General features: G+C 51.1%; 12 protein-coding genes across 12 annotated transcripts; 6 read left to right on the top strand and 6 right to left on the bottom strand.

Moving 5' to 3' along the window:
- Positions 1-165: 165 nt before the first annotated feature.
- BO87DRAFT_300279 (putative 3-oxo-5-alpha-steroid 4-dehydrogenase) lies at positions 166-1,290 on the top strand (the record flags this gene model as incomplete). Its single annotated transcript, XM_025619128.1, has 3 exons — positions 166-264; positions 357-837; positions 890-1,290. The coding sequence occupies 3 exons, from the start codon at positions 166-168 to the stop codon at positions 1,288-1,290; spliced, it is 981 nt and encodes a 326-aa protein (XP_025483447.1).
- A 60-nt stretch (positions 1,291-1,350) lies between these two features.
- Positions 1,351-2,648, bottom strand: BO87DRAFT_352184 (uncharacterized protein; the record flags this gene model as incomplete). Its single annotated transcript, XM_025621172.1, has 3 exons — positions 2,353-2,648; positions 2,058-2,235; positions 1,351-1,965 (listed from the first exon to the last, which is right to left on the bottom strand). The coding sequence occupies exons 2-3, from the start codon at positions 2,160-2,162 to the stop codon at positions 1,351-1,353; spliced, it is 720 nt and encodes a 239-aa protein (XP_025483446.1). The 5' UTR covers positions 2,163-2,235; positions 2,353-2,648.
- A 397-nt stretch (positions 2,649-3,045) lies between these two features.
- Positions 3,046-4,131, bottom strand: BO87DRAFT_448615 (phosphotransferase enzyme family protein; the record flags this gene model as incomplete). Its single annotated transcript, XM_025628303.1, has 2 exons — positions 3,520-4,131; positions 3,046-3,464 (listed from the first exon to the last, which is right to left on the bottom strand). Exons 1-2 carry the CDS (start codon positions 3,950-3,952, stop codon positions 3,046-3,048), a joined length of 852 nt encoding a protein of 283 aa, XP_025483445.1. The 5' UTR covers positions 3,953-4,131.
- Positions 4,132-4,417: 286 nt separating this feature from the next.
- On the top strand, positions 4,418-5,465 carry BO87DRAFT_373623 (peptidylprolyl isomerase). The gene is made up of 3 exons (XM_025622593.1): positions 4,418-4,703; positions 4,934-5,036; positions 5,137-5,465. The coding sequence occupies exons 1-3, from the start codon at positions 4,587-4,589 to the stop codon at positions 5,289-5,291; spliced, it is 375 nt and encodes a 124-aa protein (XP_025483444.1). The 5' UTR covers positions 4,418-4,586; the 3' UTR covers positions 5,292-5,465.
- On the bottom strand, positions 5,406-7,005 carry BO87DRAFT_352182 (UDP-galactose transporter HUT1). The gene is made up of 2 exons (XM_025621171.1): positions 6,617-7,005; positions 5,406-6,549 (listed from the first exon to the last, which is right to left on the bottom strand). Exons 1-2 carry the CDS (start codon positions 6,835-6,837, stop codon positions 5,484-5,486), a joined length of 1,287 nt encoding a protein of 428 aa, XP_025483443.1. The 5' UTR covers positions 6,838-7,005; the 3' UTR covers positions 5,406-5,483.
- A 128-nt stretch (positions 7,006-7,133) lies between these two features.
- Positions 7,134-8,171, top strand: BO87DRAFT_192013 (uncharacterized protein). The gene is made up of 2 exons (XM_025618488.1): positions 7,134-7,214; positions 7,290-8,171. The coding sequence occupies exon 2, from the start codon at positions 7,357-7,359 to the stop codon at positions 8,011-8,013; it is 657 nt and encodes a 218-aa protein (XP_025483442.1). The 5' UTR covers positions 7,134-7,214; positions 7,290-7,356; the 3' UTR covers positions 8,014-8,171.
- On the bottom strand, positions 7,907-12,929 carry BO87DRAFT_352176 (putative transcription factor SipA3). The gene is made up of 6 exons (XM_025621170.1): positions 12,728-12,929; positions 12,294-12,657; positions 9,765-12,237; positions 9,631-9,717; positions 9,357-9,578; positions 7,907-9,306 (listed from the first exon to the last, which is right to left on the bottom strand). Exons 1-6 carry the CDS (start codon positions 12,781-12,783, stop codon positions 8,330-8,332), a joined length of 4,179 nt encoding a protein of 1,392 aa, XP_025483441.1. The 5' UTR covers positions 12,784-12,929; the 3' UTR covers positions 7,907-8,329.
- Positions 12,930-13,148: 219 nt separating this feature from the next.
- On the top strand, positions 13,149-15,271 carry BO87DRAFT_352173 (ribosome biogenesis protein Kri1). The gene is made up of 2 exons (XM_025621169.1): positions 13,149-13,392; positions 13,455-15,271. The coding sequence occupies exons 1-2, from the start codon at positions 13,221-13,223 to the stop codon at positions 15,113-15,115; spliced, it is 1,833 nt and encodes a 610-aa protein (XP_025483440.1). The 5' UTR covers positions 13,149-13,220; the 3' UTR covers positions 15,116-15,271.
- A 289-nt stretch (positions 15,272-15,560) lies between these two features.
- Positions 15,561-16,103, bottom strand: BO87DRAFT_191981 (uncharacterized protein). Its single transcript, XM_025618487.1, has one exon. The coding sequence runs from the start codon at positions 16,020-16,022 to the stop codon at positions 15,672-15,674; it is 351 nt and encodes a 116-aa protein (XP_025483439.1). The 5' UTR covers positions 16,023-16,103; the 3' UTR covers positions 15,561-15,671.
- Positions 16,104-17,468: 1,365 nt separating this feature from the next.
- Positions 17,469-19,286, top strand: BO87DRAFT_373618 (putative mitochondrial ADP,ATP carrier protein (Ant)). Its single transcript, XM_025622592.1, has 5 exons — positions 17,469-17,608; positions 17,803-17,824; positions 17,947-18,023; positions 18,215-18,460; positions 18,518-19,286. Exons 1-5 carry the CDS (start codon positions 17,558-17,560, stop codon positions 19,079-19,081), a joined length of 960 nt encoding a protein of 319 aa, XP_025483438.1. The 5' UTR covers positions 17,469-17,557; the 3' UTR covers positions 19,082-19,286.
- A 231-nt stretch (positions 19,287-19,517) lies between these two features.
- BO87DRAFT_413330 (uncharacterized protein) lies at positions 19,518-20,391 on the top strand (the record flags this gene model as incomplete). The annotated part of the gene is made up of 1 exon (XM_025626568.1): positions 19,518-20,391. The coding sequence occupies exon 1, from the start codon at positions 19,540-19,542 to the stop codon at positions 20,389-20,391; it is 852 nt and encodes a 283-aa protein (XP_025483437.1). The 5' UTR covers positions 19,518-19,539.
- Positions 20,392-21,230: 839 nt separating this feature from the next.
- Positions 21,231-22,929, bottom strand: BO87DRAFT_191805 (uncharacterized protein). Its single transcript, XM_025618486.1, has one exon. It carries the CDS (start codon positions 22,507-22,509, stop codon positions 21,361-21,363), a length of 1,149 nt encoding a protein of 382 aa, XP_025483436.1. The 5' UTR covers positions 22,510-22,929; the 3' UTR covers positions 21,231-21,360.
- Between the last annotated feature and the right edge of the window lie 851 nt (positions 22,930-23,780).

Below are 23,780 nucleotides of genomic sequence, written 5' to 3'. Positions count from 1 at the left end.
CTCTCGCATCCTCTCCAGCTTCTCTCCTTAGTGTTGTCTAGACTCTTTGTCACCAATTATAGGAGCCGGCGGAACTTGGTGTGGCCATTAGCTGTTCTCTCCCCTCCCCCCTCCCCTCTCCGCTGCAAAAGTCCTACTCCGCATTGGCGGCGGACTCCGGTCGCAATGGAGCTTCCCTTCAACCTGGTGGATACAGCTCTTTCCTCCACGCACATTGACGCCATCGACGCCCTTCGAGCCTTTTTTCTTTTGGCATCCTGCACGGTATGCACCGATATGTTGCCATTCCAAATTCGAGGCAGACGACGTTGCGAAATGACCCTGCATCAAAACTAAACCCAGAATATCCTACCTAGATCCTCTCCGTCAGCATCTTGCCAGATTCGCTTCACTCACGCTTCATTCCTTATGGCGCTCGTACAACCTCGACGGCCGACTCGCAGTCCTCGCAGTCCTCACCCCCGGCGTCCTCGGACTCCTCTCCGGCAGCCCGCGCTCTTGACCATGCTGCCGCCTTGACAGTCCCTCACAGCTACTTCACACAATTCTACATTGCCTCCGTTCTGGCTTCGGTCTTCTGGGCTGCGCAGCTTTTGTGTCAGGGTGCTGTGTTCCAGGCCTTTGCGACGAGAATCAGTCCGGAACATATGCAACAGTCCATGTCGATACAGCAAGTCTTCTTGTGCTGGGCGCTCATGCTCATCCAGGGTGCAAGGCGGCTATATGAGTGCAACGCCTTCGCCAAGCCTTCGGCCTCGAGAATGTGGTTTGTTCACTGGCTCGTAGGCCTTGCATTTTACCTAGCAGTATCCGTTGCCTTATGGATTGAAGGAGCAGGTACCACTCCGACTGACAGGCTAGTGTGCGGAACCCCACTGATCGCATCTAGGAGCCCTGCTGTCTCATAAAGTGATTCTCAACGACGTCAAGGTTACGATAGCTCCGTCTCTCCGCACCTTTGTCTGCATCCCTCTTTTCTTGATTGCATCGGGCGTCCAGCACGACTGCCACCATTATCTCTTCTCTCTGAAGAAGTATACCCTGCCCACTCACCCCATTTTCCGCGGGATTATCTGTCCGCATTATACAGCAGAGTGTGTGATATATCTCTCGCTGGCTCTGCTGGGCGCCCCCAAGGGTGAGGTCGTAAACAAGTCGCTGTTGTCCGCTCTCGTATTTGTCGTTATCAACTTGGGCGTCACCGCTGCGAACACCAGGCAGTGGTATATGCGAAAATTCGGCGTGGAGTCAGTGCGGGAGAGATGGAACATGATCCCTATGGTTTACTAATTATGTAGCATGAGACCAGCGGGGAAATTGCCCCGAGACATGAGCCCCGGATGCCTCGCGTCACCGACTGCCCAGAAACCTCATCGTATTCCCGAGACTTGCAACTTTGAGCACGTCTCGATAAGTCAAGCTTATCCTAGTCTCCCTCTCCAGGCAGCCGCACTCATACCTGTCTGGCTCCCTCAACAGATCCCAGTTGCAGATGGATTCTGCGCCCAGCCCTTCATCCCTGGAGGTTTCTGCAATCCCATGCAGAAAGTCGGTATAGATACTCTTCGTGGTAACGAGCAGGCTGCGTCTCTCCTGCAGAATCCTATACACCGGACGCCGGCCATGTCCGTTCCCATCGCCGTCCTCACTTTTCTCGTACAGATCTAGCACGATAGGAGCTCCCAGGCTCACAGTAGCTACGAGCGGGTAGTAGGCAGCACCGTCTTCATGCGGCATTATGCCCTGTCCCGGGCGGTATTCATTTACCAGAACATGATTCGGGGCGCGGTGCGGGGCGTCGGCGAAAAGGCCCAAGGAGTCGAAGCGAGGGGTGATGATGGGTGAGACGAGCCAAGAAGGCAACGGGGAGGAGATGAGCGCGTTCGATTTGGTCAGGGCCGAGGGCCAGGATTGAAGACGCCGGTGAGCTAGATGAGTCCAGCGGGGTAACGGCGCAGTCGTTATCTATAGCCGGAGTTCCAATGAGCGCCCAACCTCCCCACAGGGCCTGAATGAACTTAGGCCACTGCACAGTAAAGCCACGGTAACTCACTCACCTTCCGGAGGAGAAACTCCTCTTCATCCTCCGAGATGAACTTCGCTATGTAGAAGCCATCGTCCGGCAGTGATTTGATGCGGGCAGACTCAAGATCGGCTCTCATTTGCTGGAGTCGATCTCGGGGAGCACAGAGCAAATAGACTATCCCTGTTGTTCAATGAGGGGTCGGATGACGACTAGTAGGAGAGGATTAATCTATCAGAACGAGTCCGTTGAGTTGGTTACACGGTAAGCCGGACGATCAGACAGCGGGGAAGGTCACGAAGAAAGAAGGGGATCGTAGTGAAACTTACCGGGCGTTGAGCGTAGACCGGGAACCCAGACGGGATGAATAATTGGGGATGAATGGCTGATCTGGGAATAAAAAGTAAGTGATGATGCCGATGAATGGCATGTCGTCACAATGAGACGCAATGGCTGCCCACTTTGGCCGTGATGTGGTACGTAAGCGCGTAGCGTTTACTCCATCACAATGAATTGATGCCCAGTTACACAGTAACTGATAAGAATAGAAGTCACTTGCTCCTCACCTGACATCTGCTGACAGCTCATGACTCGACAAAAAGCTTATCCGTTAACTATACTCCGGGACTGAAGTTACTTCGAATAAACAATTATCGAGCTTCATATACATGACACTCGAGTAAATTAGCAAATCGGATGGTTCCATGAATGATGATGTGTGCCGCTACTATCCGTTTCTCAAGCTGTCTCTGGTAAATCTAATTCACTTAAGGGAGGAGATTGTGTGGTGGACGTCCATTACTAAGTACTACCTATCTCCTACTATAGTTCATCTTAGGGCTCCAATGATTAGCAAAATCCAAGCCACGATATGCTCGTCTGCAAGCTTTCAGCGAGCCATTAAATATCACCGAAGCTCAGACTATATCAGGAGGCATGGATTTAGTAGAGGAACAAAGCTATCGGTGCTCTCCGTTAGAATAGCAGAATGTGTATCATCAATCTACTATAAACCTGGCTATTTACATCCCTTTAGTCATCACAAAGTAAACCCAAGGATAATAAATCGTCTCATCGTCCACGGGATCCAGTATCAATGGGAGGTACATATTCCTCCATTCATCTTGAAACTCATTGCAGAACCACTCCGCATTCATTTGTACCTTCCGGCACTTGCAACATTCCCAGTATGCAGGATACCACCCAGACTGTGCCCAGTCAACAAGGGCAGCCACTTTGGGATCTGGACCCGGAGTTATCATGATATTAGGCGGAAGCAGGTCATTATGCGTGAACACAATGGGCGATACTATATCATCATCAATTTCGATCCCAAAAGCATCCTGGAGTTGTTTGACAGCATCTTCGCCCTGAAATGGGCCAACGAGCTCCGGACGGTCTGTAACATAGATGTCCGTCAGTGGGTTCTTGTCTAGGTTGCCTGATATCATTGATCAGCTTCATAATACCAGCCATGAGATAGTATATTAACTCACCAACATATTTATCCCGGGTATCTTGTTCCAAAGTCCGCAACAGCCCAACAAACCGATGAAGTCCCTCACAGATAGCTCGTTTCTCGTCATCACTTAAGCCACCCCATCGATCTGCTAAAGTATCACCTTCTATCAATGACATATATATGAATTTCTGTCCATTGTCTTCGGTCCAGCCAAAGATCTCGGGGATAGGGATGCGGCCCTGAAATTCCTCGCGCAGCATGATTTGCGTCTGGGCCTCGACAATGCTCACACTGAGACCATATTTGACGACTAATCCTAGTGATGGGATTATAACTGAGGGAGGATAGTTGAGGTTTGTGGCGGCAACATTGCCTGTCTTCAGGTTGAGGTCTCGTACTTCGGCTGGTGATGGAAGCGCAGGGGCCCGACCCTCCTGGAAGAAGCTGCTTTCAGGGAAGATCTTCATTGGATTATGGATGAAGCGAGAGAGATGGTGGTGAGGTTTGTTTGGCTGTGTTCTAGAAAAGGATCCACGGTGTGCGAGAAGGGCTAATATGCGTGTAAATTATCTGGGCTGAATACGGAAGGAAAGTTAAGGAGGAGAAAGAGAATAATGGTGCCCTCAGGGGCCTGCACTGATTGGAGACCTTTCTCTGTAGTGGTTTCGATCATGAGGGTTACTGTGCATCACTGAGGTCTACGCGGTCTATCATCGGTGGCTAGTTAGATACATCTAGAACAGATTACGTTATGGTCATTAAAAAATCAGATGTGAGGTGCAGGATCTAAATATAATCATACCTCCTAGATACTGATCAGAAGCCATACCCCCAACTAATCAGCTAGGCACATTGAAGTATAAGTAAGATCACCCACTCAGCGTTTACCTGCGCTCCGCAAAACATGGCGTTGTATCTGCCTCAGGCCACCACCCCACCACAAAGCATCTCGGCGGGGGAAGTCATTTGCTTCATATGCAAACAGCAACAGCAAACATCATCTTTCGTCTAACCATCACCACTGCATTCCCCTCACCCTTCTTCAGCTTTCTCTCAAGCTCCATTATATACTCAACCAGGTACACACAAAAATAATAAACCATGGCACCCAAGAACAAAGGCGGCGACAAGAAGGGCAAGGATGGCGGAGACAGCAACAGCAAAGGCGGCGGAAAGGGTCTCAAGCCTGCGAATGCTATTAACGTGAGACATATTCTTGTACGTATCTCTTCTCGCTCTTCACTTCTTTGTATTTCTCTTGTTGTGTTGGGTGGTTGTAGGTGGTCTTCTTGTCTGATGATGTGGTGGGGTGTGTTTGTGTTTCTCTATGTGAAGGGGGATATACTACATCATTACTATCCACTCATCTAGGGATGAAAAAGAGCAGATGATGATCATTTCATGTAACAACATCAATCTATCAGATATGATAACTGACAAACCTGCAGTGCGAGAAATTCTCCAAAAAGGAAGAAGCCCTAGAGAAGTTGCGCAACGGAGCCAAGTTTGACGAAGTCGCAAGGGAGTTTTCGGAGGATAAGGCTCGGCAGGGTATGTATTCCTCTATTTTTCTTCTGTTCTATACGTTATTCACTTCCCCCTCGGGGTGGCTATGTGCTGGGTGATGTCAATGCTAAGGAAAACGGTACAGGCGGTTCCCTTGGCTGGAAGACCCGGGGCAGTCTGGATGCGACGTTTGAGAAGGCGGCGTATGATCTGGAGCCGAGTACGACGGGAAACCCCAAGTACGTGGATGTGAAGACTGGGTTTGGGTACCATATTATTATGGTTGAGGGGAGGAAGTAAACTACTATCATACTACTAGTATCTGTTTTTATCTAGTCATGTTAGGGCTAGGTTAGGATTGGTATGGATATTGCATGAAGAAATGAGTTGATCAATCAATCTATGAGATCGGATCAGGTCTAATAATGAAACTATATGTACATATGCAGAGAAGTAATACAAATCTATCAGGAGGCGAGTATATATTACCGCCTACTGCTTCTTAGCTGCCTTCGCTCGCTCCTTGGCTGCCTTCTCCTGTCGTTGGACGATAGCTTCAGCGCCAATACCGCCAAAGACAAGACCCACGCCCAGCCACTGACCTGCGGAGAGGGAGTGGCCGAACCAGAACACACTCAGGAGCATGGTCAGCATCTTGCGCGTGACCGTCACCGTGACCAGCAGCAAGGAGGAGAAGCGCGACAGCGTGTAGAAGATGAACAGCTGTCCGATGGCTCCACAGGCAGCGAACCCGAGCACGTTCTTCAGGGCTTCCGGGTGACGGGAGAGGAAGCCAATGGCGGAGTTCAGCTCCGTCTCTGTGGACGGGGGAATCGGGAACGGGAGAAGGTTGTGCAGAATGCCAGTCGAGGACAGATGGGGCATGATCAACAGGTAGCTGCTCGTCAGGACGGTCGAGAGGACATTCTGGGCAACCATCATTTGCGGTCCCGTGAAGCGCGTGTACAGCTGCGGAGAGCTGAAGACGTGGTCCTGAGTGGTGTTCGTGAGGCCGTCCAGGAGCAGATTGATGGAAAGGAGGAAGATTCCCCATGTGCTTGAGCCAGACTGGCCCTTGGCAGCTGATGCGGCGACCTTCTTGCTGGTGCCGGGGTGGTGAAGGGTGAATGTAGCCACTCCGAGGGTGACCAGGAGGACGACGCCGTACTTGTACAGGGGGTATCTCTTGCGGAAGATGGTCAGGTGGAGGAACATGACGGGCAAAAGCTTGCACGATTTGGCGAGGATGAAGGTGAGGTAGTCGATATGCGCGAGACTGGCATATCCGAAGGGCGATGCGAGAGACGAGGAGATGCTGACTAGGAGCAGGGGAAAGACGATTTTCTTTGTCGGAAAGGGAGATGGGATTTTCTGGCCGGACGGAGTCGAAAAGAACAGGTACAGGAATCCGGTGATGGCGGCAAAGGTCGACTGGATCGTGTTCAGGACAATCGAATAGGTGAAGCGCTCTGTCGGTGGCTCGGGGACTTCAGCAGTCGGAGGATGAGTAGGATAGGATACGGTGGTGATGGCTTCTTGAAGCACACCCCAGGAAAGACTAAGACAGTCTCAGTCAGCATTTTAATGACTTCAGGAGTTCTCGACACCACGAGCGAGAGACATACAATGAAGCATAGATTCCAAGAACACAGATCGCAAGCTGCATCAAACCGGGGGTGTCCGGCGCATTGTCCTGCGCCGCATGCTTTCCAGAAGCACTTCCATTTGTGACGGAAGATTTCCCATTCATCTTCTTATCCAGCGACTGCGCATCATCCGGAGGCATATGCATCAGTTCAGAGGACGTGGCGCGTTGCAAAGGCGCAGCTTGTTTCTGGCGCGCCATGGTCGACGAGGAACCAAAGCAGCGCTTATACTTCGTCCAGGTTATTTGCAGAAAGATAAGAAAGAGGACGAGGGCAAGAATGTAATCAGTAGTGAATCGCCAAACACTGACAGATACAGAGAAGGTATGTGAAAATAGACAGACAGTCAAACAAAGCCTCGATGGAGCAGACAGTTGACTTTATAGTTGAGCAAAGAAAACGATGATGCCATGTGTTCTTCTGCGCGTCTCCAAAACCTGCCGCGGAATCTCGGCGCGATCGCCCTATTTTTTTCTTTCCTTCCGCCCCGCCGAGTCTCATTCTTCGGTCTCACTTGCTCGACCCTTAATTTAATTCTAGAACTTCAATCGCGAACTATAATTCCTACCAATCCCAGGTAAGTCCTACCCATCTATTCACTTCAACCATGACCACAAGCGCATACACAAACTAACCCAGTTCGAATTGCTAGACTCCATTGTAGCTACACCTCCAATTCCGCCTCAACTCTACCATCTACAACCACAACCACCGCCACCATGACTACCACAATACCACCACCACCATCCCAAGAACAACAAGCCACTTCAACAACACCAGAAATGATAGCAACAACACCCCTCCCCCCATCCGCCCTCACAACCCTCCTCTCATCCACCACAACACCACCACCGACCCCCCTCTCCGCAAACACCCTCCAAATCCTACACAACCTCCAACACCAACACCTGTGGACCTCCCTGCGCGTGCACGACCCCCACCTCCCCAGCAACTCCGAACAGCAACAACCCCTCTACCTCATCTCCGGCATTCCCCCGCACCATCTCTACATCCACCCGGACGAGCAGCTCTTCATGCTGGAGCGCGGACTGCGCGAAGACGACGTCGAGCTGGAGCGCATGTTCGTCCTGCCCACGGTTCAGGGCGAGTCATGGACGCTGCGCAAGTTGGCGGGGGTGTTTGATTCGTTGCCTGAGGGTAGCGGGGAAGGAGAAGTACTGGAAGGAGGGGGGGCAGGGGGGGAGAAGGCGGAGAAGTTGAGGGAGTATTATGAGTATCGGGAGAAGGCGAGGGCTACGAAGGAGTGGGGTGGGAAGAGGTTGTTGTTGGCTATGGTGGATAGGAGGATGGGTGGTGATGGGACGGTGGTGTATTATGTTGTGCAGGATGGTGCGGTGAAGCCGAGGCAGAATTAATCTTATGCTGATGCAGAGGAAGTGGGTATATACATGGGCTATCCGGGGGAGAAGGGAAGGGCATATGCTGCTGAGCGTACAGCAAGAAGCATCGAAGCAAGCGATTCCTTCCAATTTATCTTTACACTGAAGAAGATCGAATTATATACACGGATGACAGACAGCAACAAGAGACGAACCGGACCAAGTACCTCGCAGAGGCATTCGACGAAACGGACAGATGAGCAACTGCAGCCGGGTATCGTGGGAACAAGCAAGTAACAGGGACAGACAAAACAGCCATGCATCCTCAGCCATGTTGTGAAAAACAAACTACTCATGGCGCACCTAAGGGACGTTCATCCTCAATTTGTGCGTGTTCCGCCTGGCAGCTAGTGCAGTACGTTTCGTACCATTGCTGAACATCATCGGTGAGTTCAGCAAAGACACTCGGCCCTGAGCGGTCCACCTCGAGGTCCACGTCTTCTTCACCTTCATTCTTGCCGAGAAGAATCTGGATCTGGCGACAACGGCGCAATTCCTGTCGCAACCATCGCTCCCACTCGCTTTGGATCACTTCTCTCTCGATGCTGTTGACCACGCGGAGAGCTACCAGGAGATCGTGTCGGTATGAACCCAACCGTTCGCGCGTTTGCTGAATCCGTCGGGCTGCACTCCTGGTCATGGAGTCCCGGAACCCTGACGTTCCCAGAGAGATTGTGTTTCCTGGGCTGCGTACGGTCTGCTGGTGGAAGGTTGCGAAACAATCACTCACGTTTTCACTGCCGTGGCCAATCGTTGTATTGGCGATCGCGTCGTCGATATCTCTCATGTAAATAGCTTTGGTCATGACGTTGTCGGGGCTAACTCCGATGCGGGCCATGAAGTTCCCAACAGTCCTGTCGTGCCACCATTCATAGGCATCGCGGGACGAATAGAACCCATTGATCAACATACTCGACAACAATAAGATGAGAATGACCTTGTTTGCGTGTGTGGTCTTCCACACCCAACGTAGGAAAGCGAACGTCCACATCATCAGGTCAGAAACAATGCTCTCAGTCAAAGACACACACGTCTCAAAGAGGAGCTGTGGCAGGGACCTCTGAATGCGAGGATTGCGCAGCTTCAATTGTAGGTCGGTTTGTGGCGAGAACTGGGATGAGAAATTTTGACGTCCAATGTGTCCGAAAATCGTAATGGCCTTCTTGGTGCGACTATGCGCGCCCAACCTGCGGACCTGGTCGCCAACTAGATCGACGAGATCCAACGCGTCTTGTTCCAAATCATTGGAGGCGCTTTTATCAATAATATCTATGATACTTTAGCAAGCGCCGATGGCTCTCCTAGGGGCAAGAACTTACGCTGAAGGCCGTATGGGGACCACAGCCACTCCACTTTAGTGAAGATAGAGAGCTTGCACTTTCCCTTTGCGACAAATGTAATCACAACCTTGCTGACGAGCCGGAAGGATCTCTTGAAAGGAAGATGCCAAGGCGTCCGCTTGTCTGTAATCACATAGCAGAGATGATCATTCAGGACATCAATCATCTGATAATCCGAGATCTCCTTGGTATGGGTACGTCCTAGACCGAGTTAGTGAGAACGATACATGGCATGCTAGGATATCCAACGTACCAAGGGCATCAGCCGTCTCAATTTCATAATGGAAATCTCGTCTAAGATGGTTGGACTCCTGTCTGACCCAGGGTCCTTGTTTGATACCTGTACTCAGTTAGCAATGGCCAGCGTTAGCCCTAAGCTTGACTCACCCTTCGCTCTCCGTTGATGAAGGAGAAGCTGCCAGACGGCGCTCTTGTCTCCGAAAAGAATATGGAAGACCGCTTTAGCACTTGTATCAAAGACCTTTTCGGCTGCCAGATGAAGATCTCCTTGGGGTACATATTGAACAGGCTGCGTTGGTAGTCTGAACTTGGGAGTGTCTTTGCCATTGCCATTCTTCTTATGCATGTCCAGGTCGTTATCGATATAGACACCAACATCTTTCTTCGGAGGCTCCGTGCCACTGTCCCCTCCCTCAACATGATCGTCCCCAGCAGCTACATCCTCCCAGCTATCGAGGCTAGGAGTCCGCGTTAGTGCTTCACTCTCCATCCGGTTCAAGGTCTTGAAGGTTGCTTCCAGGCCCAGTGGCTCGGCGGCAGTCGAATTATGAATCAAAAAGTTAAGTCGCCGTTGAAGAAGTCGCAATGGCTCAAGGAATGTCTTAACAGTTCCACGACCCGGAGTATCGTCTCCTGGAGGAGGGATCATATGAAGATACAAAAAGTCACAGTCCCTTCCTGGGGCAGCAGTAACTTCTTTAATACTCTCCAATGAGATACACGTCGTGAGTACTAGACCGAAATGGTGGCTGTAGAAGTAAATGTTTTGGGTCGTAACGTAGGCCCTTCCGGGGAAATCTTGCTGATCGTTAGGATTCCAGGTAGCGCGGAACACCATAACCAGAGGTTCATCTTTTTTGATGTCAGGAAATAGCAGCCGGAACTGCGCATCCTGAATCTTAAGCTGCTGCGGGTAGTAACTGGGATAGTCGTGCGCATCGCCAAGCAATGCCCGCTGCATCTTGGACGAGTCTCCGTCAAGGCTCACCGTCTGCCTGTGACGTGGCCCAGACTTCGGCGGCTTATTCCCTGGGGACCCACTAGACGTGTCAGCTTCGGCTGTCAGGAAATGTTTAGATGGATCATTCGCTGGCGAGGCCGGTTTGTCTGAGGGGCCTGAGTCCTGCTCGCCAGGTAGTCCTATGCGTTCACGTTCAATCCGATTCATGAAGCCCCAGTTTGAACTACCCCACAAATTAGCCATCATGCCACTCGGCATTCCTCCGGTTTTGTCGGCTTGGCCCAGTCCTATACCCCTTTCATTGCTTACGATCACAGCGGCCTTGCTCATAGTTGTTGGGGCAGGTGGATTTGCCAAGGTGCCTGGGGCAAGAGTAGAGGGGGGATCGTTGCCAAATGTCGAGCTACGAGTCCTAGTCCCATCAACGTCGAGGGGCAAAGGGGGGCTGCCCGGCCCAAGAGCACTGTGACTGGCAGATATCAAGCTTGCTATGCCACCTCCAGCACCCGGCAACGAAGTGGACGGCGCCACTGCATTGTTTGATTTGCGGTGAAGGTCCAACTTCTGCATTATACGCGATGCGTGTTCGCGTGCGGAGCTTTCGGAATCCAGCGTCGTCAACCTCCTATAACTGCTGAGGTCACTACTGTTCCTCATGGCGGATGGGTCTCTTTCAGGTAGGGCGAGCATCCCGCTGCGATCTGCAGAGCTCTGCTCGTCACTGGCACGGGGAGTGAGCGAATCAGAAGGATCGGCAGCAAACTCGGGAGCCGGGGGCTGAGAGATTGCGAAAGCAGGATCCTGAACAGTAACTTTGCCGGACACTGAAAGATCAGTGCTAGCCGGATTTTCCAGAGCCTTCCGCTTGGCGGCCTCGAAGGCAGCAATCCAGTCCATGAGTTCTTTCTGAGTTTCAGCCTGGAGCATGATGGTATTACTCTTGGTTTTAACTTCGAAGCAAAACCTGCGCTCTTCCTGAAAGGCAGCCCGAACACTGCAGAGAAGGACGCCTATTCTTTCGCTCTCTTCAACGCCACCTGTTCGCGAGCCTTGGACAAGGCAGCCGAAAATGCCGTGTTTCAAGAATGCCCACCGTCTAACCCAGATAGTCCGGGTAGGCTTCCCAGAAAGAGTTCGCAGGAACACCCATCCTTGCTTCTCGGGTCTAGCCTCCTTGCTCATGCTGGTTGTCGACAGAGGCCGGGAGCCGAGGTAGGGAACAGTGGACAAAGAGTAGTCTTCTAGTTCTCGAGATGGCCTAGCTGCATTCTCTGCTGCTTCTTCGATCTGTTTCCTCGAAGTCAAAAGCTCCCGCTTGGAAGATCGCTCGCCCCCTTCCATCTCGTGAGCCCAGCCTTTGATGCGATCCATCTCCTGACCCCATTTCGCGAACGCCGTGCCATTGCTGTTGTGGAATATCTTGAGCTCCCGCCACTGATCATACGAAACCCGGACTAGCAGTCGGTCGAGAGCGTTCCGCAATTGCGGGGCCTGTATCGAATAGTCCATCGACGCTTTGAGGTAAGCTTTGCGAGCTTCGTGGAGTTGAAAGGCATCCTCTCTTAATGAAGAAGGCTCCTTTGATTTCGATTGCGACGAGTATCGGGCCAACAGATAGTCGTACTGTTTCTGTGTCTGCTCGAGGTTGCGACGGATCTCCTATAGCGGGGTAAGAGCCACATCCGCACGAGTTTCAGGGGCAACCAGTCAAGTACCTTGAAAGTCCGCAAATCTTCATGCATGAAGGCCCGGATTGGCTCAGCAATAAGATTTTCCATCTTTTTGACAGTGGATATCAGCCCATTCCACATGTCCTTGGTGCTGTCACCACACCTCCTCATCGACTGCAGCGTGTAATCATGATCAAGGACAGCTTCGGAGACCAGTAGCGGGTTCGTAGAATAAGACAGGAAGATGTTCGCCGCGCTTTCCATTGCCGCAAGCTCCGAAGAGAGCTTTGAAGCGGCCCTCGCATAGCCGTCGAGCCATCTTTCGAGGAATTCGATCTGGTCGGAGAAGTGAAGGGTGGTGGCTCGGAATGTGGGCGAGTCGAGAGCAGCCTCCTTTAGACCAACTGGACTTTACCGGAAGGGTTAGAAAGGAACCTATGCAGCGATTCGAAGAGGCAGAGCTGATTCAGAGGACTTACACGACGCTGACGAGCTTCCCGACCTGGGGTAATGGGATCTGCGGCTGAGTCGACATCTAGTGTATGTCACCAGCCATACACTTGATGCGAGCAGAAGTAGCGGCAAGACAAGGCAGCAATGAGGCCCCCGGTCAAGTCAAAAAATAATGATAGAAATGAAGCATCCGAAAATCTCAGGGATACAGGTGAAGGTGGGAAAGTAGCATGGCTAGTGGAGGAAGCTTACTAGGAGACAGAGCGCCTCTTGCTCGAGCCATCGGCGGATACAGGCCCGCGCATGATCTAATTGGCTACGTCAGTGGTTCCCTTTGACGGCCTTGGGTCCCCAGGCAACAAAGGGCCCTGTAGGGCGGTGAGCCCCGCCGACTTTTTTTTCTGCCGGCAACCGCTATTATTTTCTTTTGGGAGGCGCATTTGGTCGGAGATAACCAACTTCCATCGATCGCTTTTCACATTCTATTGATCTCCCGACAGCAGTGTCTGTTATTTCGAAATGGAGCCCCCAGCCAAGAGGTCGCGCAAGTTGCTCGATGACGACAGCTCCAGCGACTCAGGAGACGAGTCCGGCGGAGTTCCCATCACCAATGAGGACATCACGTTCAAGATCAACGAAGAGTATGCGCGTCGCTTCGAATACAACAAGAAGAGAGAAGAGAAGCAGCAATGTAAGACTCCATTCTTCTATAACCTGCATGTGGAGAGATACTAAACTTTGTTCTACAAAAAGTGGAGTCCAAATACGGAAAATCTGTCCTAGGCAAACGTCGCGATCGCGATGGTGAAGATGAGTCCGGCGACTCGGAGGATGATTCTACCTCTGAGGAAGAGGACGAGGATGGAGAATTGGCTACCGCCGCTCTGGATGCCGAGATTATGGCCACGCTGAACGCAATCCGATCAAAGGACCCTCGGGTGTATGATAGCAATGCCACTTTCTACACCGCAGCCGACGAGGAGGCGAAAACCGAAGGCTCTGGAAAGAAAGAAAAGCCTATGACCCTTCGTGATTATCATCGTGAGAATCTATTGAGTGGCGCCAACCTGGCAGATGAGGAGGCATCTGACGCGCCGAAGACCTACGCTCAGGAGCAGGAGGAATTGAAGGATGCGGTTGTCCGCGAAATGCACGCCGCTGCCGGTAAAGGTGATGAGAGTGAGGAGGATGACGAAGAAGATTTCCTTGTTGCCAAATCGGCGCCTGAACCTCTTCCGGAGCCCAAGAAGGATGTCAATCTGGATGTTGAGAATGCGGAAAAGGACCCGGAAACCTTCCTTTCAAACTTCATGTCGGCAAGAGCATGGATCCCTGCTGGTAGATCGGAACTTCAACCATTCGAGTCGGATGACGAAGAGGAGGATCAACGGGCCGAGGCATTCGAAGAAGCATACAACTTCCGCTTCGAAGACCCCAGCAAAATCAACGCTACTCTAATCACCCATTCTCGTGACCTGACCAACAAGCAGTCGGTTCGTAGAGAAGAAAAGAGCAGCCGGAAGAAACGCAGAGATGCGGAGAGGCAACAGATGGAAGAGGAGAAGAAGCAGCGCGAGACAGAAAAGAACCGCCTGCGGAAGCTCAAGATGGAAGAACTTCAAGAGAAAGTCAACCAAATTAAGGAGGTTGCTGGCCTTCGTGCCAATGAGATGACTGACGAAGATTGGGTCAGCTTCTTGGACGCTGCCTGGGATGACAAGAACTGGGAGGAGGAAATGCAGAAACGTTTTGGTGAAGACTACTACGCAGAGGGTGACAAGGACGGAAGCGGCGATGAGTCAGGGAAGAAGAAGCATCCGAAGAAGCCTACGTGGGATGATGATATCGATATCAAGGATCTCGTGCCCGACTTCGAGGAAGAGGAGAAGCCTGCCGTGGATATCTCCGATGTCGAGATGGAGGATGATGAAGAGGGAAGTAACAAGAAGAGCAAGGCGCAGGAGAGACGAGACCAGAAGCGTGAAGCGCGCAAAGACCGCCTTCGTATTCAGGAGGCCGTGGATCGCAACTTGGACCTCGATATCAGCCTTCTTCCGGGTGCGACCAAGAAGAATTCTACTGGATTCCGCTACCGGGAGACATCGCCTCAGAGTTTTGGATTGACTGCACGGGATATCCTCATGGCCGACGACACCCATCTGAACCAGTTTGCGGGCTTGAAGAAGCTTGCATCGTTCCGTGACCCTGAGAAGAAGAGTCGGGATCAGAGGAAGCTGGGCAAGAAGGCCCGTCTAAGGCAATGGCGCAAGGATACCTTTGGTGACGAAGAAGGCCCCAGGATTTCCGAGGAGGCGCCACGGGCACCTACACCGGAGAAGGACAATGTCGGTAAGGTTGATATCCGTGAGGGTGAACCCAAGAAGAAGAGGAGAAAGAGAAACAAGAAGAACTGAACCTGGGGTGCTTCTTACTGTACATTCATCTGGGATTATTATGATATACTAGACAGTGTTTTTCATTGTTCAATAACGGCGTATCGGTAATGAAAGCTGTCTACGTTGTTGGTAGATAAGCTGGTCAAAAGTTACAAATATATTTACCTACTGCATAGCAAAGAGTTTATTGATTCAAAAGATCAGGTAGTTTTTTGTCAATTCTCATGATAGAACCGAGGTGCTCTACTGTAGTACCATCATGTCAGGAACATGTGATTATTGGATATATGATAGTGTACTCTCGAATTGAATTCCCTGATGCTATATATTTTCGCGAGGACCGAACCAAGTAAATACAGTTCAGTCGAAATACTAGTAAGTAACGATGAACTACCACTACAGTAGCAACTACTAGCCTTCATAAACAGCCAAATAACCAATCAAGAACTCTCCAATAACATCAGCCCAACCAGCAACCTACGAATTGGAGTTTTGATTACACCTAAACCACACCCGAACAACCTACCGTTGCTGGCACAACGGCGCAGATGAAAAGTGGTATCCCCATGTTTTCTTAGCGGGTGGGTCCCGGATGAAAAGAGAACAGTTTGTCAGGTTTGCCCGCCCCGTCGAACAAACAAAAAATAGAACAAAAAAAAAATGAAAAAAAGGAGGAAGGGAAAGAAAAAAGAGAAAATAAAAGACAGAAAGAGGAGGACCAAGGTGGAAAAATGAAACTAGTCACTTTCAAGCAGAAACAGTGGGTCCCCGGCTGGGACAATTCCTGTTTGGGTAATGTAGGTCTCGTGTCTTCTTTGGCTGCATACGAAAAGATGATGCTGGCACTGGAATAGTGTGGAAGAACGTCGGGATCGGATAGATATACTGGTCGTGTGTATATCTCTTGTATGAACGAATATAACATAGTTGTTTAATTTTCGAAGAGTGGTGATAGTTGAATGAATAACCCCTCCGTACACTTATGAGACGACTACTTGCGATCTTCGGACACTAGGATGAGGGATAAAAAGGAGTACGGTCTGAGGTATATAACATAACCTCTAGCAACAAGCATATGCTACTGCTGTGCCCTTGCCTACGAAATGCAGCATAACCATGTAGTACTACTCATAGGGAACCAAGCTTGGATGATAAGAACTGATAGTATTTAACCGGGGAGAGTATGATAGAATACCAACCTATGGGATACTTCATATTACCGACGTTGTCCGTGTTTGCGATCGCTGCTCCCTTGGCCGGCCCCTTCTGTCTCTGTCTCTGTCTCTCGCTCTGTCTCCGTACCTGAGAACTTCCGCCCGGAGCAGAAAAACGGGGAAATCGCGGCATGTCAGCCGAAAGACGCCGCACGCACCTGATCAGTCCCGGTGGCGCGTAGGAAGGCCCAGAAACCATGGACTCCGTTTGGATGCTGCAGATAGATAAGTAGTAGCGTAAGTACTTAGGTGAGTAAAATTTTGTGAATTATTTTCGAGCAATTTCTGCAGAGACCGACGCAAATTTACAATTGCGCTCCTGCAATTGCCGTTGTGCACGAATAAGTCAAAGTACAGAGGCAAGCGTTTGCCATCGGATATCCGGGACCAAATGGGAAGAAGGGGCGGTTCCCCATGGATGGAGCGCGAAGGTGTGGACTCTCCAAGGAAACGCTTTGGTTCGGTCAAGACGGGGAAATGGGAGAGGAATGGATGGGTATCTTACGAAGCCGAATTACGGAGAAAGGGCCCAAACATGTAAATTATGGTCTGTAGGTCAATCAGCAAAGGACCGAGCGGTGATTGCGAGTACACCGATCGGTAGACTACGGAAGGGATGAAAAAAGGACCAAGGGAAGAAATATCGAGAGCTACATGCCGTTTCGGAGGCTATTAGATTGATATATTCCAAAATATCATTCCGTAGGTATAATCGCTATAATGAAGGCTGAGATGAAGATGAAAGTGGCTTTTTCTTCCTCTTTGACCAGAAATTCACTCATAGTAACTAAAGGTATCAAAGGGTATTTCCCAATAATGTCAGCGGTCGGAGTTGGTTACTGGCGCGATCGGGAGATATCGGCTCTTCGTTGCCTGGGCCAGCATTAGCGCCGGGTCCAGTTTTTTTTTTTTTCTTGCATCTGTTTTTTTTTTCGTTCCCCCTAACAATGGGAGGGCCTCCCTACTCCGTACCGGGCCAACCAATCCGGCCAATGGAAACTGGGCCGGGGCGCCCATCGCCGCCGCTGCCACTGCAAATTCAGGCCAGCGAAAAACCCAAGAGCGTCCTAGCGTCTCCGCTCGCTTCTTCCCGCTTACAAGAGCCCTTCGCTCGCTATTTTTTCTTCCCTCCCTTCCCTTCCTCTCTTCCTTTTCTCTCCATCCCCTTTGAAGTGTCCTGTTTGACTGGCACTATCATCCATCTCCTCTCTTTCTTTCCTTAGTTTTCGTTATCACAGCCGTCAAAATGGCCAAGGGTGATGTTAACCAGGCCGACAAGACCGTCTTCGGCATGCCCGTAAGTTCCTACTTGTCCCCTACGAACGGAAAGGCCAGGTTGTCGGATGTCACGCTCTCGATGGAATCGATTGAAATTGGTCTTTAATATCGAAGATCGAGTACTACATTCCTTGGAGACACGATGGTCGAACAATTTGGCCCAGTTCAATGGTGTTGTTGCCGGACTAGGTGGCTAATGAAAAATTTTCACAGGGATTCGTCGTCGACTTCCTGAGTATGTGCATTTCAGCTCGCCCCGAATGATCGATCCCTATACTACGATCGATCAATCCCTATCCAACGAGCAACACGGATTATCTGATCATGACCTGAATTTGATACTAACTACTGGTACAGTGGGTGGTGTCTCCGCTGCCGTCTCCAAGACTGCTGCCGCCCCCATCGAGCGTATCAAGCTCCTCATCCAGAACCAGGTTGGTTAAGCCTCAACACCAATGTCTCGCACTGCCGGAACGAAAATTGCTGGCACGATCTGCAATTGCGTCTTCGAAACGACATCTTTCCGACCGAAGATTGCCAATTCAGCCGGGCGCAAAAATTTTTCACTCCGGACAGTCCGGACATGAGATCGACCCAAACAGATGCTAATACGATTGCCCTTCAGGATGAGATGCTTCGCGCTGGTCGTCTCGACCGCAAGTACAACGGTATCATGGACTGCTTCCGTCGTACCGCCGCCTCCGAGGGTGTTGTTTCCCTGTGGCGTGGTAACACTGCCAACGTTATCCGTTACTTCCCCACCCAGGCTCTTAACTTCGCCTTCCGTGACACCTACAAGTCCATGTTCTCCTACAAGAAGGAGCGTGATGGATACACCAAGTGGATGATGGGTAACCTTGCCTCCGGTGGTGTATGTATCCCTATATCCAGCTTAATACTCGAGCGATCACGCTAACAATTGCTTCAGGCTGCTGGTGCCACTTCCCTCCTCTTCGTCTACTCCCTCGACTACGCCCGTACCCGTCTTGCCAACGACGCCAAGTCCGCCAAGGGCGGTGGTGACCGTCAGTTCAACGGTCTCGTTGACGTCTACAAGAAGACCCTCGCCTCCGACGGTATTGCCGGTCTCTACCGTGGTTTCGGTCCCTCCGTTGCTGGTATCGTTGTCTACCGTGGTCTGTACTTCGGCATGTACGACTCCATCAAGCCCGTTGTCCTGGTTGGTCCTCTCGAGGGTAACTTCCTTGCCTCTTTCCTGCTCGGCTGGACTGTCACCACCGGTGCCGGTATCGCTTCCTACCCCCTGGACACCATCCGTCGTCGTATGATGATGACCTCCGGTGAGGCCGTCAAGTACAAGTCCTCCATGGATGCTGCTCGCCAGATTGTCGCCAAGGAGGGTGTCAAGTCTCTCTTCAAGGGTGCCGGTGCTAACATCCTCCGTGGTGTTGCCGGTGCTGGTGTCCTGTCTATCTACGACCAGGTCCAGCTCATCCTCTTCGGCAAGAAGTACAAGGGTGGCTCTGGCTAAGCGCTTGATTGATTTCAAGCTGTTTCAGTCATGATATCGGGGAAATGGGGTTGCCGGTGTCTTGGTGTAACTACCAGATGCCGGAGGTGCTGCGGAGGATAGAAATATGCGTCAAGAGTGATATCAATAATCTTGAGCATAGAATCGTGTGATATTTCCTCTTGTACCAGTTGTATTTTACTGCCCGCAAGCTTATTTCTTTTTTCTTCCAACTGTACTTTCTCCACCTTGGTATCAAAATCAGTATGTCCTGCCTTGGATCATATCAGTTCTTAGTCCGTAAAGTAGATGCCACAGTTGCTGTGAAAATTTGCAGCATTCTGGTCACCTGACCCAATGGCAACGTCACGTGTAACAAAGCTCCATGACGTCGATCCCTGCTCCAGCTTCATCCCATAGTTATAGCTTCCTCCCTTCTAGTTCATACATCCCCTTCCCCAATTCCACCTATACCCAAAATGACCAGTTCCTCCACCCCAGACGAGGTCCCTCCCCGGACCTCCAGCCCAGCCGCCGCCCCTGACTCAGAGCCAGAGCCAGAGCCAGAACCAGAGCAAGACACAACCCAACCCGCAACCACCTCCGCGACAGCCACTGCCCCAGCATACTCTCCCATCTACGCCACCGCAGAACCCAGCGACCTCCCACCTCAAACAACCAATTCCCTGGACACCCAAGTGCCATTGACACCCGCAGCAGCCACTACCACCATCACCACCACCGAAGACCCTCCTCCAACTACATCTACATCTACATCCCCACCACCACCCCAACCAGGCGCCCACCCTATCCCTCCCCCAACATCCTCCACTGACCACCCAGCTCCAACATCCACCACCTCAAACCCTTCACCATCACCACCTGCGCCAAAACCAGCCGACCCTCCTCTTCCACCAACCATCACACCAGCACCAGCACCAGCACCCGCACCCACAGCATCCTCCTACACCCCAACACCCCCATCCAGCCATACCCACCCCCAAAGCTACAGCTACAGCTACAGCTACGGCAGCTATCGCCCACCAACCCAACCCAACCCCAACCTCATCCCCAACTCGACCACAACACCCTACGGCTCCCTCTACCAGCCCCCCACGACAGCTACCACGACGACCACTACGACGGTGACTTCTGCGGGGGCGCAGCTGCCACTGCATTATGAGCTGGATGCGTCGTCGTCGGGGAGGGTGGATCTGGGTGATGCGGAGGGTGAGGATGGAGTGTGGGGGTGGATGAGGTGGGCGGGACGGAAGTTGGGTGAGGTGGAGGCGGAGGTGTGGAGGAGGATTAATGAGGTTCATGATCGGTGATTTATTTTTTTATTTATATGTAGTGGTGTTGGTTGAGATAGGGAGGATGTTGGGTGGGGTAGGGTTGGTTTGGGGTGTGCACTATGTATGATGATATATCTGTTGGGATGGGTTGGGCGTTGGTTGGCTGGTTGGTTGATTGTTTCGGTGTGTCTGATTAGGTTACTAGTATTTGCTAGGATGGGAAGGGAACGGTATAGGTTGTGCTCGGGGTTTGGATTGGGATAGAAAGGTGGGTGTATTGGGCTTGTAAACTAAGTACTACGTAACTTGTTCTTGAATTATTTATGTTACTTAAATGTTGTGAGACAAACAATAGAGTATACTAAGTATCGTTTGCTTCGAATCGTGTATGATACCTAGATATGTACTGTTAAAATTTTACAAAACAAGGCAAGTGAGTATGTGATGACTATGTGGCCGAGACCAAGCATAGACCGTATATTTATTATCTCTATGTGTAAAAAATATGTCCAATGCCTCACTCGGCAGACTCAAGCTATCAATACTGAGTCGTAAAAACCATATAAACAATATGGATTGAATGGATAGAAGTAGTCCATTGCAATTGTTGCCATGCAACAATCATATGTTCCAATAATTGCAAGAATGGAGAGTGGTCCGGGGTGCCAGTATGTGTGTTGAAACGCACCCCCAAGAACGCCTGATAGGCAACAAGTTCATCAACCTTGTACCAGGTCGATGTCATTATGTGAATGTTGTTTGAAGAAATGCCAAAACGCCGGGGTCATTCCCAGAACCCAAACCCAATGCATCGTCAGGATCGAACCAGTCGTATCGATAACGTCGTCCAGCTTGCTGGTGTATTCTTTGAACAAGAAAAGCAATCGTAGAACGTAAAAGTATGTATCAGGGAATAGGACCAGCCTCAAGTCTCAGAAGAGACGTTGCAGGGTTGCAAGAACAGTTCATGTTCCTGACAAACGCCTGCCAAAAGTATATATATGATTACATCGATCCAAGTCGGAGGAGCGCCTCGACTGCAGCACGCTCCTCCCGGTCACCCATGACACCCTCCGGGAGAGTAAAGCCGTGTTGTTGAACCGGTAATCTGCGCGGTGCAGACTTCGCCAGCGACGACGCAGCAGGTCCTCCGCCTCGCAGTTGTGGCGAGTTATGGGTCCCATTCACGAAGCCTCCCGAGGCGTTCAATGATCGTGCGCGAAGCGCATCAGCACCTATCTGTGCCCAATCTTCCTCATCTGTGATGTCTTCTTCGCCCCAGTCTTCGTCCTGCATCTCGTCGTCCGGGGCCTCAGACGACGAGCAGTACTCGCGCTCGTTTCCGTCAAGTGACATCTTGTCAGCCTCATGTTCCAGCATGCTGATATCATGTCCACCGTAGTCCATCTCCGAGTAAGAGAAGACAGCGGAGTCGCCAGTAACGCTACTGCCATAGGGCTGAACGCTTCCCCGCTTCGTAGGGATCTGCATGCCCCGTTGCGGGAAAGAGTTGGAGATACTGGCGGGTGGCGACACGTTGAGGTGTTGCGCATCCCGTAAAGGCTCACCACGACGGCGAGCATCCCAGCGTCCCCAGCCGACCTTTTCGAAGATAACATCACCATCACGGCCGCCACTCTTGTCTTCGCTCCCTCGGCCTTCCAGCGCAGCGACCACCAGCCTGCGGGCTTTGGCAGGTGGGATGCCTGAGAAACCCGGCACACTGGTAGTCAAATAACCCATCAGGTGGCGAATAGCCAAAGGGCCATGTTGCAGCATAATTTCCGGAAGATGGCACTTGGCCAACATGCCCGGCGTGATAGCCCCGGTGCTATCTAGATCATGAGCCGACGGACGAGCTTCATTCGAGTTGTTCGTATGATCGGCGGCATCTCCGAGCTCAACATCGGACTCCACATGCGAGGAGCTCAGCGGGGAGTATCCAGGGTGATTAGCGCCCTGGCGTCTGAAGCCCTGCGGAGGCAAAGTGGGGGAAATGGAGTTGGGCGGAGTAGGCAACATGGCAGGATGCCCCGGACGAGCGGAGTCACGACCGCCCGGGGTGAAACCGGAGCGCGGCTTGGGGATATCGACAGAGGCCGTCTTGCCAGCAAGGGCCATAGCAATGCTGGAAGTGGTATTCATGAAAGCCATGGTGATGATCGAGACCAACAAGAGGATCTAGATACTGTCTTTTATTTGGGGACCTGAGGGTGGCTAATCTGCTTATCAAATGAGTCAGAGGACCATCCGCCAATCATTGCATGAGGCCAACCAATGGAACAGATGACTAAGTCCCACACTCAGAAGGACAATTGGGAAGTATAAGATTCACGCGTTCGGAGGCAAAAAGGAACAATAAGGAACGAAAACCAAAAATTAAGACCAAAGGAATTTGGTTGGAATTTGGTTGTAATTTTTTCTTTGAGGGTTTGGTACTCACAGTGCACTGTTCGCAAAGGCAGATCACAGTCGGGACAGCTGTGCAGACGCAACGCTGAGGCGTAGTATGCAGGGTAGATGCGATGCGACGCGCTAACTCAGCGTACTACTGGGCAGGAGAGTTGATAGGAAGGATGACGCGACAGGTCGAGACAAGCAGAACCAGGATGATCGAGCCAACAAGAACCAGGGGGGGAGGTCAGAAAGCCTTGGGGAAGTTCTTTGATGAGGAATAGGATGAGAGGAGAGAAAGGAGATTTGGCAAGTAGAAGGAGGAAATGAGACGGAGAGGAGAAGGAGGGGGGTAAACGCAAGGAGTGGTGGTTGCAGTCCGTCAATAGTAGTAAGAATAGCAATAATGGAATGTCTGTCAGCCGGGAAGGAGGCGCCTTCTTTCGGGGCAAAAATAAAAAGGGAATTAAGTAGGTGTGTGTACCTTGATTGGAAATAAGATAAAACAAAATAAAATAAAAATAACTCAGTAGATGCCAGGTTTGAAAGGTACGGTATTTTGTTCTCCTTTTTTGTAAAAAGATCCCTGGCAAAAAGGAGTTAAATTAAATTGATTTGATTGATGATGAACCCCTCTCTCCGGTGAGATACACAGTCAACTAAGTAGATAATTAGTGTGGGATGACGACCTCCTTTAAGGATGGAACTGCCTGGTATGTCCGTGTCTCCAGTACGACCCTCTTATCATCGACATCTTTCCCATAAAGTTCCCCTTATCCATCCTGTCAGACCCAGAACCTCCTTCTTACCGACGCAAGCAGTCCGCCGTACCAGCCCGTGGCCCGGCTGATTGGTTGCCAGCCTCAGGCCCGCCGTAGACAGCGCCGGAAGCTTCCGGGGGCAATCGGCCCTGATTTCAATCCTCGCGTTATCTTACCGTATTTTGTAGAATTTCCACACGCACACACACACCGGCTTATCACTCACACTTTCCATACCGAGAAAGTAGATAGTAACTCTGTAGAAACTAC

The sequence above is a fragment of the Aspergillus neoniger genome (assembly GCF_003184625.1).
Source record: "Aspergillus neoniger CBS 115656 unplaced genomic scaffold BO87scaffold_5, whole genome shotgun sequence".
Classification (NCBI taxonomy): domain Eukaryota; kingdom Fungi; phylum Ascomycota; class Eurotiomycetes; order Eurotiales; family Aspergillaceae; genus Aspergillus; species Aspergillus neoniger.
The sequence above is the reverse complement of the archived record's forward strand: the minus strand, read 5'-3'. Positions and strand labels throughout refer to the sequence as shown.

What these genes read in the sequence shown, in the direction of transcription:
- BO87DRAFT_191981 (XM_025618487.1), bottom strand. Translation starts at nt 16,022, where the DNA reads ATGTTATATTCGTTCATACAAGAGATATACACACGACCAGTATATCTA.
- BO87DRAFT_352176 (XM_025621170.1), bottom strand. Translation starts at nt 12,783, where the DNA reads ATGTCGACTCAGCCGCAGATCCCATTACCCCAGGTCGGGAAGCTCGTC. An exon ending in TGAGACGGCTGATGCCCTTG is followed by an intron (nt 9,579 to 9,630) that starts GTACGTTGGATA and finishes AACTCGGTCTAG; the next exon opens with GACGTACCCATACCAAGGAG. An exon ending in GTCCCCATACGGCCTTCAGC is followed by an intron (nt 9,307 to 9,356) that starts GTAAGTTCTTGC and finishes AAAGTATCATAG; the next exon opens with ATATTATTGATAAAAGCGCC.
- BO87DRAFT_373623 (XM_025622593.1), top strand. Translation starts at nt 4,587, where the DNA reads ATGGCACCCAAGAACAAAGGCGGCGACAAGAAGGGCAAGGATGGCGGA. An exon ending in TTAACGTGAGACATATTCTT is followed by an intron (nt 4,704 to 4,933) that starts GTACGTATCTCT and finishes ACAAACCTGCAG; the next exon opens with TGCGAGAAATTCTCCAAAAA. An exon ending in GGAGGATAAGGCTCGGCAGG is followed by an intron (nt 5,037 to 5,136) that starts GTATGTATTCCT and finishes AAAACGGTACAG; the next exon opens with GCGGTTCCCTTGGCTGGAAG.
- BO87DRAFT_192013 (XM_025618488.1), top strand. Translation starts at nt 7,357, where the DNA reads ATGACTACCACAATACCACCACCACCATCCCAAGAACAACAAGCCACT.
- BO87DRAFT_352182 (XM_025621171.1), bottom strand. Translation starts at nt 6,837, where the DNA reads ATGGCGCGCCAGAAACAAGCTGCGCCTTTGCAACGCGCCACGTCCTCT. An exon ending in CTTGGAATCTATGCTTCATT is followed by an intron (nt 6,550 to 6,616) that starts GTATGTCTCTCG and finishes AGACTGTCTTAG; the next exon opens with TCTTTCCTGGGGTGTGCTTC.
- BO87DRAFT_373618 (XM_025622592.1), top strand. Translation starts at nt 17,558, where the DNA reads ATGGCCAAGGGTGATGTTAACCAGGCCGACAAGACCGTCTTCGGCATG. An exon ending in AGACCGTCTTCGGCATGCCC is followed by an intron (nt 17,609 to 17,802) that starts GTAAGTTCCTAC and finishes AAATTTTCACAG; the next exon opens with GGATTCGTCGTCGACTTCCT. An exon ending in ATTCGTCGTCGACTTCCTGA is followed by an intron (nt 17,825 to 17,946) that starts GTATGTGCATTT and finishes CTACTGGTACAG; the next exon opens with TGGGTGGTGTCTCCGCTGCC.
- BO87DRAFT_191805 (XM_025618486.1), bottom strand. Translation starts at nt 22,509, where the DNA reads ATGGCTTTCATGAATACCACTTCCAGCATTGCTATGGCCCTTGCTGGC.
- BO87DRAFT_352173 (XM_025621169.1), top strand. Translation starts at nt 13,221, where the DNA reads ATGGAGCCCCCAGCCAAGAGGTCGCGCAAGTTGCTCGATGACGACAGC. An exon ending in GAGAGAAGAGAAGCAGCAAT is followed by an intron (nt 13,393 to 13,454) that starts GTAAGACTCCAT and finishes TTCTACAAAAAG; the next exon opens with TGGAGTCCAAATACGGAAAA.